General features: G+C 26.0%; 1 protein-coding gene across 1 annotated transcript; it reads left to right on the top strand.

The window, feature by feature from the left end:
* The first annotated feature begins 8778 nt into the window (after positions 1-8778).
* On the top strand, positions 8779-12818 carry LOC114195447 (alpha-galactosidase-like). The gene is made up of 11 exons (XM_028085924.1): positions 8779-8854; positions 9233-9368; positions 9451-9702; positions 10825-10999; positions 11144-11205; positions 11292-11455; positions 11580-11677; positions 11877-11935; positions 12010-12144; positions 12233-12305; positions 12510-12818. The coding sequence occupies exons 1-11, from the start codon at positions 8796-8798 to the stop codon at positions 12722-12724; spliced, it is 1428 nt and encodes a 475-aa protein (XP_027941725.1). The 5' UTR covers positions 8779-8795; the 3' UTR covers positions 12725-12818.
* Positions 12819-14286: the final 1468 nt, after the last annotated feature.

Genomic DNA, 14286 nt, shown 5'->3' with positions numbered 1-14286 from the left:
TCAGGTCTTTGGGATTTTAAATGATGTTGGTAATCTACGTGTGAATGTCTGCTATCCATGTTTGACTCTGAGATTTGCTTGTTGACAATTATGATATAAGGTTTCGTTGCACTAGCTTACCATGTTTGCTTGTTTGGATTGTCTTGTATGTGGCTCTTCTCTTATTGCGTTGATCATCAATCCTATTTATGTGAGCAAATAGGAGAACATCTGACAGTGGTAATGGTGAGAGGGATGGTACCGCTTGATGGACTGGACGGGCATTGGGCCCATTATGGGGCCCACCGTTGAAGATTGTATTTTGCTATGTTTTCTTATCTGTACAAGACTCGTAGTATTAGTTTTCTAGTGCTTTTTAGTTTTAGATTGTGTGGGGCCTCTTTTATGTTTTATGGATATATCGAGGTACGGAGTACTTTGTATTCCAAATCTTCGTACCCTCTGGATATTATGTATGTGGCGTTTTAATTAATGGGCTTTAGCTTTTTATTTGGGACGTTACATTTATGGTATCAGAGCGGTCGTTCCTTAGGTCTATGGACTTGGGTGTCCGCTTAGTTTTCTCTGTGTTTTCTGAATATTCTTAGCTAATCCCTGTCTTATCGAGCCTAACCAAGTGACTTTCCTATGTGCCAGTGAACTATGGCACCATCTCATAGGACTCCACAGTCTTCCCAGGGCGATGTGCCAGATATCGCCAGAGCAATTGAAGCAATGGTAGCTGCTATGACGCAGTAAAGTACGACAATGATGCAACAGCATAAAGCATCAATGCAGTGACAGGCGACAGCACTTGAACAGCAACAGCTGGTGATGCAGCAAATGGAGGCTGCTAGGGCGGCTGCTGAAGATGCTCACAGGCAGCATATGGAGGCCCTCTGCCAACTGGAGGAGAACAGGGTAGCTGCCCCTGCTTTTGGCCCGGAGCCACGACCTACAGTCAGGGAGTGGAGTCTAGAGGACTTTCTGAAACACCACCTGGTGAAGTTCGGAGGCAAGACCAGTCCGGACGTAGCAGACCAGTGGCTGAAAGATCTGGAGAGGATATTTGATGCCATGATGTGTCCAGAGGAGAGTAGATTGGCATTCGCGGTGTACATGCTCACGGGTGAGGCTAAGCATTGGTGGATCACCATGAAGTCCATCATGGAAGAGAGGCAGGAACCAGTCACTTGGGACTTCTTCAGGAGGAAGTTCCTTTTCGAGTACTTCCCTAACAGCGTTAAATACGCTAAAAGGGTGAAGTTTCTACAGCTAACTCAGGGGAACAGATCTGTGACTGAGTATGCGGAAAAGTTCAAGCATCTCAGTCGTTTCTACACCATGTCGCTGGATGAAGAGTGGCGATGCAGGAAGTTCGAGAACAGCCTCCGTGGAGATCTGCGTTTGATGGTGGCCCCGCTATCCATTAAGGACTTTGCAGCCTTGGTGGAGAAGGCCAGGGTCATGGAAAAGATGAAAGTGGAGGTGGAAACTCAGCACCCACCGCTGAAGATTGTATTTTGCTATGTTTCCTTATCTGTACAAGACTCGTACTATTAGTTCTCTAGTGCTTTTTTGTTTTAGGCTGTGTGGGGCCTCTTTTATGTTTTATGGATATATTGGAGTACGGAGTACTTCATATTCCAAATCTTTGTACCCTCTGGATATTATGTATGTGGCGTTTTAATTAATGGACTTTAACTTTTTATTTGGGACGTTACAAATGTTAGCAGTTATACAAATTAATTTGTATAATTAATTTTTCTTTAGTTAATTAAATTTAATTATATTTTTCAAAAGCCAAACAAGAATTACCTTTTTTAATATATCATATATTAATATTAATTGATAAAATTTATTCACTATTTAATATTAATAGTTAAATTATTAATTATTACTTAATACATCAATATGAAATTGTTAATTATTAATATCATTCATATTTACGGAAAATTTACATTTCAACACAAACAATGATATATCTATTATATATTGTATATTATGTATTACGTATATATTTTTAATATTATTAATATTAATATTTATATAATTTAATTTCTAAGATAAATAATTTATTTAATTATTTCAACTTATATTAATTAACTTTTTAACAATTAAACATTATTTATGTTGATTGAAAAGATAATTATAGTACTTACAATATTTTAATAGTTAATTTTAATATTTCTGATGTTGATTGACAAAAATTGGAGACAACAATAAATATTAATTATTCAATTATTAATTCTTATTGAATTTTTAAATTTGAATCTAAATATGTTATAGATTTTTACGGAAATTATACATATTTACACAAACAATATAATATTTATATTATATATTATATATTATATAGTATGTATTATATTTTGTATTTATTATTAAGTAATTATTAATTTTAGTAGTTATACAATTAAAATTGTATGATTACTTCATCATCTAATTAAATTTTAAACATCAAATGTTGTATTGCCCTTAATTAGAATGATAATTGATAGTAGTTATACATAAATAATATATTATTCATATTTATTTTTTCTTTATTAAATCATTTTAATTCAAATTTTAACAATTAACGATATTTTTACATTCATTTAAAATATAATGCTTGATTTAATTTATATCAACGAATTGAAAATTTATTATTTCTATTTAGCGAAAAAAAATTGTTGTAATAATTAATTAACATTGGGTATATTTCGATTATTATTAATGTTAGTAGTTCTATTAGCAGTTATAGAAAGTAATTTGTATGATTAACTGTTTCTTTAGCTAATTAAATTTACTTATATTTTTTTAATTACAAATTATATTTACGAATTGAAGAATTATTATTTATATGTAATGAAAAAAAATTTCTAGTAATTAATTAACATTAACTATATTAATTGATAAAATTTGATTAACCATTTAATATTAATTGTTGAATTACTAAATATTATTAAATATATCAATATGAAATTATTAATTGTTAATATTGTGAAAATTATACATTATAACACAAACGATATATTTTCTATATCTATTATATATTATATATTACGTATTTATTTTTAATATTACTAATTATAGTAATTATACAATTTAATATGCAGTACAAATAATTTCTTTAACTATTTTAACTTATATTAATTAACTTTTTAACAATTGAGGTGATTGAAAAAATAATTATAGTACTTACAATACTTTAATACTTAATTTTAATATTTCATATATTAATTGATAAAATATGACACAAAAAATTATATTAGTTATTCAATTATTAAATTTTATTGAGTTTTTAAATTCAAATCTATTTACATTGTAGATTTTTACAGAAATTATTCATATATATTATCTATTATATATTATATACTATGTATCGATTATTAATTATTAATGTCAATAGTTATATTGACCTTAATCAGAGAGGTAATGATAGTAGTTACACATAAATAATATATTATTCATTTTTTTCTTATTAAATCATATTAATTCAAATTTTAACAATTAATTATATTTTATTAACATTAGGTATATTTTTATTACTATAAATTTTAAGAGTTATTCAAATTAAGATTTGCATGATTAATTATTTCTTTAATTAATTATATTTAATTATATTTAAAAAATAATAATTACCATTTTATTATATCATATATTAATTGATAAAATTTGATTCATAATTTATTATTAATAGTTAATTTACTAATTATTATTAATTCCATATAAAATTAATTATCTTTAAGTTTATTTATAGTATATTGAAATATTGAAATATGTACATTGCAAAATAAGTGTGATTACTGTTTTTAAATATAATAATATAATTTAATAAATAAAATTATACGTATTTATAATAAAAATAATATAATTAAATATAATTTTTCTTAAAATAATTTTTTTTGTTATTTTCTGAATAATTGTTTTTTGTTATTAATAATTGTTTTAATTTAAAAATAAATAAATTTAAAAGAATAACAATAAAATTAGTATGATAATTATTTTAATTTAAAAAATATTATTTGTTAAAGATTTAATCGAGAAAGTAATGTATATATTAAAAGAATTATAAATTCATACTCAAATATTAAAAAAAATTAATTAAATTTAGATTTATTAAAAAATAATGTTCTAGTATGATACAATTAAACTATTACTATTTTGAATATGATAAAATTATTAATATATTCTAAAATAATTTTAAATAAAATAGATAACAAAAATATTGGTTATAAAATTAATAAAAAATAATTAATAAATGTTTTTTTTGAATTTTAAAAATTATATATATATATATATATATATTAAACGATTTTTTACAATTTAAAATCTTTAAAGATTTTAAATGATAATAAAACATCATATATTTTTGTTATATTTTTAAATTGTTAAAATATGATAAAATATTATATAACGAGAGTAATTTTTTGTAGCGACTTTTAACTACTAGTAATTATTTTTTGTTTTCTAGCAATAATACCATCATTTAAATTTTAATCGTCACAAACGCTTTTTAACATAATAGTTATTTTAATCGTCATAAATTTATTTTTTTGTGGTTTTTAACTACAATTTTAACCTTTCAAAATGTAATATTTTTTATAATTAATTATTTTACAAGTTCTTGTTCAGTTGAAGTCTTCATTTTGTGGTTCAAATAACTTTTTGTCTATCTTAGTTCTTCTGTAATCTTACTAATCTTATAGTTATTAAGAAATCAATTTATTATTTTTCAGAGCTCATCTTATGTTAAATATCATGCTTTATGATCTAATTTTATATTTTTTAACTTGACTTTATAACTAATAAATGAGAATAGAACGAGTTGTTTAACTTTATTAATAGCAATAAAAGAACTATATACAAATAATTAAGTGAATTGAATGAATGTACATGTGAATCGTGAAATTAACTAACAATATAAGATTTTTATATATTAATTTTATTTTGATTGTGAAACCTTAAATATTAATGTGGGAACGACAACTCAATAATATTATAAAAGTTTAAAATTTAAAATTATATAGTTATAAAATTTTAAAATAAATATATAATTACGTATCATGAAAAATGAGATAACAAAATAACAATCACATAAAATTACTTAAGAGTCAATTTCTCCTGTTAACGGTACAATTAAACAACACAGATTTAATTAAAAAATATAAATTTATTGTGTATTTAATAAATTATAAAATAAATCATACAAATTTAATTAAGCCTAATATAGTAATATAAATACAGTTATGTATATAATTCTTTTATTGCCACTAATAAATTCAAACAATTTGTTCTATCTATTGTATTATTAATGTGTTTTTATTGGTCATATTTTTATTTTCAATTTCATCACTTAAATTTGTTAAGTTAAATTAATTATTTTCTAAATTTTACTTTGAGATTTTTTAAATTTAACTGATTTTTTATTTAAAATTTTTTAAACCTAATTATTTTTTAAATTAAAAAATTCCTACAAAGTAAAAATTATTTACACTCTCTCTCTCCATATATATATAAAAGATTATTGTTTTTCTTGCACACTACTTTTTTCTAACTTACCTTTAAGTAAGCATTATATTAAACTAAAATAATTACATTTCCATTTTTATTCTTTAAATTATCATTAATATAAATTTAATTATTTTATAAATTTAAATTATTATTTTACCATTTTATTATTTTAATAACTACATTTTTAAATCTAAATAATATTTATAATAAAAAATATTTAATAAAAAATTATACAAATTATTTACTTTTAATAAAATATATTTTATAGTTTAATAAATTTTTACTACAAAAAAATTAGACACGCGAGTTTTTATTAATATAATAAAAGCATAAGTTAATAGTATATTTATATTTTAGTATTTACTTCAAATATAATTATATAATAAATAGAATGCTGTCGGTTAATATTAAATAGAAATTAATTATTAAAATTATATGTACATAATATTAATTCAATAATTTATTTATTCATTAAATTTAAATTAATAATTAAATTTAAATATGGAAAGTGAACATTCATTTAAATTTGTCAAAACTTCCTCCATTGCCTTAAATGATACTGTGCAAGACAAGTTTTATGTATCAAGGAGATATGAAATATGGTGTCACTCAGTGATATTTTGATAAAGTTTTGATTAGTAAATTTTTAAATCGGTGTCCCAGATCTTATCAGACATTCACGACAAAATAAGAAAATAATGAGTTAGAAAACGTTTTTCATTACCTTAACTCGGATTACGAACATTAAGAAAATACATATTGGGAAATAATATATTTACATATTTTTTCTGGTTTTAGAATAAAAAAATTAATTGTAATTTTAATTATATTATTTTTAATAGATTTTTGTTGTTTGAGCAGTATAAGTATATCTTTTTAGGTAAAAAAATGTTATTTTTTGTCTAGATCCAGATAAATTTAATTATTTAAAAAATCACTACATCTTAATTATAATTAGTTATTTAAATAATTTAATCTTTACAACTATATTAAACACAAATGTAGGTGTTCCATTCCTCATTCTAATAGTAAATCATACATATTCACAATATTAAATAAAAAAACATATAAAAAATAGTTAATTTTTTATCATTTATCTATCAAATAATAGAATAAATGGTTCACTAAGGCTCTCAAATTGATTTTCTTTTATAATCCTACCCTTGTAACTAACAAAAAAAATCCAATCAATTCATAATTTTCATTTATGTTTTTCATTTCATAGTCCAGATATGGATATTTGTTAAGAAATTAATTATAAGTTTAACTCAATCTTATATAATAATTTGTAAGATGAAATTTACACTTATATAATCAGTTTCTAAGATGAAGTTTACATTTATATATATATACTTTAAATTGACCTTATCTATAGTTGATGTTGATGTTGATGTTGATGTTGGACTTCTAACACACCTTCCTCACTTATGCATGTGAGTAGACATTAATAAGTAAACTGATAGCGAGTAGAACAATAAACCGAACAAATAATAAATATGGCTATGATAGATTCAAAGACATAGCTCGTTCTGATACTAGGATAAGGAGTAGATTTTAAGTTTAACTCAACCATACAAAACCGATTTATAAAGTGAAATTTTCATCCACATCTACTCTAAATTGGCCTAATAGTCACTACTAGAAATTCTCATATTATATGAGATTTTTTTACAAATTTGTTAAAGAAATTTGCAAGAAAATATTTTTTCTGTCATTTTTCTCTAGAAATTTTAATTGGCAGGTAATTCTTTTGTGAGTAATCATTTCTTACAAAATTATAAAATTTACAAGTATTTCTTACAAAATTTATTACGATAAGTGTTTTATAAAAAAATTGGTAGTAATTTCTTAAATAAAATTTTTCACCATAAAATTTATAAATATTTCCTAAAAAAAGATTCAATACAAAATGAACAGAAAATATAAAGTTTTTTGTAGTAGTAAGTCAATTGAAACTTCTAACATTATTTAAGTAATAATATAACATATGTTTAACATAAATTAAAAAATGAACGTTAGTTATTTAAACCAAATCCTATTGAAAAAAATTATTGACTTCTCTTCAGTTTGAGATAACGTAAAATTTCCGAAATTAAATTAATCATTTAGTCTTTTAATACTCTTCAATCAAGATAGACTTCTATAACGTATGTTTAACATAAATAAAAAGATTAATTTTAGTTATTTTAATCAAACCCTATTAAAAATTTATTTGAATTCTCTTCAGCCTGAGATATTAATGTAAAATAGAAATTAAATTAACCATTTAGTATTCAATGCCCTTCAATTGAGATACACTTTATGTCTCTTTTTCTAAATGGAGAGGTGTATTTGGGTCACGGAAGTGGCTAACACAAAAATCATTTTTCTGAATCAAAATAAAGAATATAATTAAACTTGGATAGTATTATTTTGACAAATAATTTTTTATACATGTTCTTATCGGAATTGGAGGGTGGATACGAGTAAATTGAAAAATCTTGATATATATATGTTCCTTAGGGTTGGAATACAGGAAAATATTAATTTATAAAAGATTTTCTGATGCTCAAATAAAAAAAAAAAGTTTGAATCTTTTGAATAAAAGAGTGTATTTCTTATCGTGTGTTATGGAAACTACTACAAGGTTGATTGTAAAAATGTATAATATCAATAAAATATAAATAAATAAATAAAATAATATCAACAAATATGACAATTTATCGTATACTAATAAAGATAATGTTATACACTTATACTAAAAATTATATAAATATACGAGTAATATCATAACACAATCAAACTATTGATATTTGGTCACATATATTCTTAATATATATGAATCAAATAGTATTAACAAATGTGACAACTTATCGTATATTAACAAAGATAATGTCATAACTTACTTGATATACTAAAGATCATGTAAATATACAGTATTAAGAAATATCATGACGTAATTAAACTACTTATATTTAATCGTATATACTCTTAATATATGAATATTTATACCAACTAAAAAATATTATAATATTTTTTAATTGGAAGTAAGTAAAGTTGAATAGGTTTTGTTGTACCCTACCACTTGGTATATTTACTGCACAATACATATTTTATATTTATTATTTTATAAATGTAAAAATTAAATTTTCTTAAAGAGAAAAATACCTTTAAAGTATAAAGTATAGCTGTGAAGTGTAAGTGTGAACTCTGTAAAAAGAAAAACCTTTTTTTATATAATTTTTTTTATTGGTTTGCATGAAAGCGTAAATCAAAGTTTATAAATACTAGAATCCCCTGGTGGTTAACGCTTCATGGTTAGAACAGACTTGGCTGCAACCATGAAATGCATCTCATCTCTCTCTCTTTGCTTCCTGCTATGTCTATGTGCAATTCAAAGGTATTTCAGCATTATATTCTCTTCCTTGTTGGTTTCAATTTTAATTCATTGCAAATGGATAAAAAAGGAGAGTTTTTTATGATCTTGTGCACCCCACTTTAGCTTTGAGTCAGAAGAAGTTCATTCTCTTACCATTTCTTTAGTTAATGTCTCATTTTTATCAAGTCTCTTAGAATTCTTTTGAAATACCTATCAATAATATTAAAGCCGAAGGTTAGTCTCCATGACTAACTCAAACGAATACTCGTTTTCTAACGAAAGATCCGACAAGTCTGTTTTGTTATAGTGAATTACAATACAAAAACATAAACACTAACAATGTAGCATGATGTTCTTTCTGAGTCTTTGCATAATCTGATGACTTATTGTTGGTTTCAGTGTGTCATCTGAAAACGCTATCGTCCCTCCAAGAGGTTGGAACTCCTACGATGCATTTAGCTGGATCATTTCTGAAGAAGAATACTTACAGAATGCTAATATACTTTCTGAAAAGTTGCTTTCTCATGGATACGAGGTGTTGTATTGCACTATTCTGAATATGTTAGTAATGAAAAAACTGTGTGTATATATATAACATTTCCTCTGAAACCATGCAGTATGCTGTTGTGGATTTCCTCTGGTATAGGAGTCTGAAGGGTGACAGAAATTCTATTGGTTTTGACATGATTGATGAATGGGGAAGAATGCTCCCTGATCCTGAAAAATGGCCTTCTTCAGGAGGAGGAAGAGGGTTCACTGATGTAGCAAACAAAGTTCATAATATGAGTCTCAAGTTTGGGATTCATCTTATGGCTGGAATCAGTACGCAAGCATTCAATAACAACACGCCAATACTAGATACAACTACGGTATATTGCTTCTCATTCCTGCAATTTTTTTCTTTTCTCTTTCTTTAGTATCTATTTCATTGCTTTTCAATCACTTTTTCATTCTTTTACTACACTCCAACTCAATTATATCTTATTTAAAACATAAACTTAATTCCACACCAGGATAAAAGTTTATTGATTCTAGTGTGATAAATTATTGTAATAACTAAAGTTAGAAAGTAATCGCAATTTAACTAATAAATAGTTTTAAACGTTATTCTCTATTAATATAATATTAAAATATTAACAACTTCATCCACTCCACGAATAGTTTTGTAGCTGATTTGGAAAAATGTAAGCGGTTTGGATTTTAATAAAGAAAAAAATATAGGACATAAAAGCTATTTAAGATTTTCTATATAAAAAAGATTTTAATATAAATAATTTTTGTAAAGTAATTAATGTGCATGAAAACTTAAAATGTTAATGTAAATAAACAATTTTAAATATTTTGACGTTGAATCTAGAAAGGAATATTAATGCCGTAACAAAAAGTAGATCAAAAGGTGAATAATGATGAATTAACGGTAAGATGTTAGCATGATAAATTTAAATTTGAACTTTTATAAATTCTATAAGACTCTTATAAAAGAAAATGTTAATTTTGATTCCAAATTCATATATTCTCATCTTGTATTAATAGTTTTCTCTTTATAAGCTAAATTTATCTACACCTCTAACTCTAGTGATCAAGGATGATAGGTTGTGTGAACTAGTTTCCTAGCTTTTTCTTAAAAGAGTTAAAGTTTTGAATTTGTTAACCCGTTTCCATAACCCATAGTCCGCAAGAAAAAGTGTGGATGAGTTGAGTTTTTAAGTTTGTCGGTCCATTCTGCATAATTATAATCTATACGGATTAATACAAAGCAGCACAGACCGACCGTATAACTTACATAAATTTAAATTATATATATATTAAATAGAAAAATAAACACTTATTTCAATTTTACGATTCAGTTTAACACGTATCTATATGTAAACATTATAAAAAATATATAAATTCATAAAAATGACAATATAATTTAAAAAGAAAATATTGGTGTACTATATATACCCGTCAATTTTATTTGCACTTATTTTTCTGTTCTTGAACCTTACCAGGGACAACCCTACACGGAATCTGGTCGAGTGTGGAACGCAAAAGACATTGGAATCCCATCAAGGGCTTGTAGATGGTTGAATAACAGTTTCATGGCTATAAATGTAACAACAGGAGCTGGAAAAGCCTTTCTAAGATCAATTTATGAGTTATATGCTTCATGGGGAGTTGATTTTGGTATACAATCCACTAAAATGCATTATTCTTATCATGTTTGAACTATCACAAATTATGCAACACTTTCATTTCTCACAGTAGATCGTGCATTGTACTTTCAATTTTGACACATTTATATGAATTTTCTGCTTTGATCTGTTACAGTGAAACTAGATTGTGTATTTGGCGAGGACCTGGATTTGGGTGAGATAACATCTGTATCAGAGGTATACTGCAAAATTTTACTGCAAAATTTTAAAAGCCAAGAAATAAAAAGCATTGTCCTCATTTCATTGAGTTACATTGTATGCAGATTCTAAATGGCCTTAACAATTCCATTGTATTTTCCCTGTCTCCTGGAGTAAGTGCAACACCAGAAATGGCTCAGATGGTTAGTAGTCTGGTTAACATGTACCGTGTAACAAAAGATGACTGGGATGCATGGCCAGCAATATTATCTCATTTTAATGTATCAAGGTATTTGATTAAATGCGTCATCCAACGTTTGACTTCAAAATATGTCAATTTCTCTTCCACCTTTCTTCTGCTACTCTACCGTCACAATCATCTACATTTTTCACTCATTTGATTTACCTTTCAGAGACTTTGCCGCATCAAATTTAACAGGAGCACAAGGTCTCAAGGGAAAATCTTGGCCTGATTTGGACATGCTACCATTTGGATGGCTAACTGATGCAGGTTAGCCTAAATGCCCTTGCATTTCTACTTTTTCCTTACTTCATTAGGATCAAGCTAGTCATGGAATTCTAAGCAGTTCCCAATTTACATCCAATGCATAATAATTTTCTAATTTACATTCAGTGAGTTTTTTATGCTAGATGTTTAAGAATATAAAGTATAAAAAACTTTTATTTTTTTCTGTTTTGTTTTTCTATAGATGCTCATGAAGGTCCACATAGGTCTACTAATCTTACTCAAGATGAGCAAAGAACTCAGGTACATATGCAAAAACACACAGCATAATCGAATTACTGTAATAAATTCTAAGTGGTGTTATTCTCGTCTCACAGATGACTTTGTGGTGTATGGCAAAGTCTCCAATTATGTACGGAGGGGATCTACGGAATATTGATCCACAGACCTTTGATCTTATAACAAATCCTACCCTTCTGGAGATAAACTCTTTTAGCTCAAACAATCAAGAGGCACGCGAAAATTTTCTTGGTTTTTTCCTTTGTAATCAATGTTTATAAAATCTTACACTGGCACTGTTTCTGCTTTTTTTTTATGCAGTTTCCTCATATCGCAACATTAGATTCTGCCAAGACCGATGGGATTAGATCTTGGATTGCAACCGGAAGAAATGGTTTGTCTAACCATCATCATCATTTCATCTATATTACACTTTTCTAGTTCAATGTTTCTCCAATACCAAATTCCTATGTAGTAAAATAACATAAAGAAAAGTCTTACATTAAATGTTAGTGTAAGAAAGACTTAACGTTAACTAAATTAAGAAACTACTCTAAGTTTTGTCCAACTACTTAACGTTACTTGTTGTTTTGTTTAGGGGAGATCTATGTTGCTTTTTTCAATCTAAATGATGAGAAAACAACAATATCTGCAAACGTTGTAGACCTTACTATTGTGCAACCAGGTGGAAGAACGTTGAGCGTTTATGAGGGAACCGAAACGTGGAGTGGAACACTTATAAGAACGAATGATACATTCTCCGCAGAAGTGGCAGGTCATGGAAGTGCGTTGTTTGTCCTTCGTAGCAGTTAAAATTTGGCTTGAAATCGTATTTCAATGTTTGTTTATATATTCATATTTCAACTTCAATCGATACTTTTAATTTAGCAAATCTTTTTTTCAACTACATACTTCTATTAAAAACACAAATCAAATGTTTACATAATCTCATGTCATCGTAATTCTCGACTTTGTGAGAAAATCGAACAAAGCTTGGAATTGAAAGATCAAAGAAGCTATTGTTTTCTTAAAAAAATGTGTTAAAATTGTTATATATATATATATATATATATATATATATATATATATATATGGGCTTTGGAAAATTTTCATAAGACTATTGGACTCACTTACTTAGCCCAACGGGCAATTTCTTTTACTATCCCATTAGTTCTTCCTTCAACAACTCCATACGTGTGAAAAAAAAAATCTAAATTATTTATAGATCAGGATATTTTTTCATTGCATAATCCGAAAATAAATTTCAAATATTATACAATCTGAATATATATTTTGGACCATATAATATAAGATATTTTTCTAAATTACATAATCTAAAAATGGTGTATTGTATAATATGAAATACGTTTCTAGATGGCGTAAAATAAAAATTTAAAATATATTTTTGGAATCGAAGATGTTTTCCAAATTATGTAATTTGAGACAAATTTTTGAATTATATATTCCAATTATTTTCTGAATTATACAATCTAAAACCTGTCTCTAAATCCTACAATTTAAAATTTTAAAACACGATTTTATTTTATTTTTTTACTTTTCCAAAACCCATGGAAATGAAGAAACCACGAGGTAGGGAAAAAATAGTCAGCCGAATGAACATTGCCTAATTTCAAGAACTTTGGTGTTATTTGACTATTTATTTTCCATAATTTTCTTATTTATTGATTTACATCTTACTTTACAAAAATAGTAAATACTTTAAAAATAAAAAATAATAAAAACATAAAGATGTTGGAGTGAGATGCGAAAACACTACTAGAAATAAAATATCATAAAATGTTACAACTCAAATTACAAAAGAATGTTTATTTACTATACATTGCTAATAATTACAACTCAAACAAGAAAAAACCAAAGTTAAAAATGTGAAGGGCAATATAATAATGAAATAGGTGGTGAGTGGTTCCATTTTTTCCATGGAAATTGAATGTGTTTCTCTTTCACATGTGTTAGACCAATGCAAAGTTGGTTGATTTTACTTAGCATTGGCATGTCAACTTTGTGCATATATGATGATGGCTTCATGCCAAAGTTTGACCATTGTGGCTATGGAGTGCTTTTAAAATTCCATGACCCCACTATGGTAACTGTTGTGACCTTCAAAGTCAATGATTATCACTCCTCATGCACCTATTCACCTATTCACCTATTCTTCTTCATTCAAAGTTTTTTGCATGCAAGTTACCCCTTCTTGGTGCTAATGTGATGTTAATACAGAGAATGAGAATATATGAGGCCAAATTCCAAAACCTCTTGTCTTATATCAATATGAATTCAAAGGTGAACAAATTCCTTTCAAGTGATATTAATGAATCAAATTAATGTATAAAAATAAAATTTTATAAATTTATTGT

The sequence above is a fragment of the Vigna unguiculata genome, chromosome 8 (assembly GCF_004118075.2).
Source record: "Vigna unguiculata cultivar IT97K-499-35 chromosome 8, ASM411807v1, whole genome shotgun sequence".
In the NCBI taxonomy this organism is placed as follows: domain Eukaryota; kingdom Viridiplantae; phylum Streptophyta; class Magnoliopsida; order Fabales; family Fabaceae; genus Vigna; species Vigna unguiculata.
Note: the sequence above shows the minus strand (reverse complement) of the source record. Positions and strands in the feature narration are given on the sequence as shown.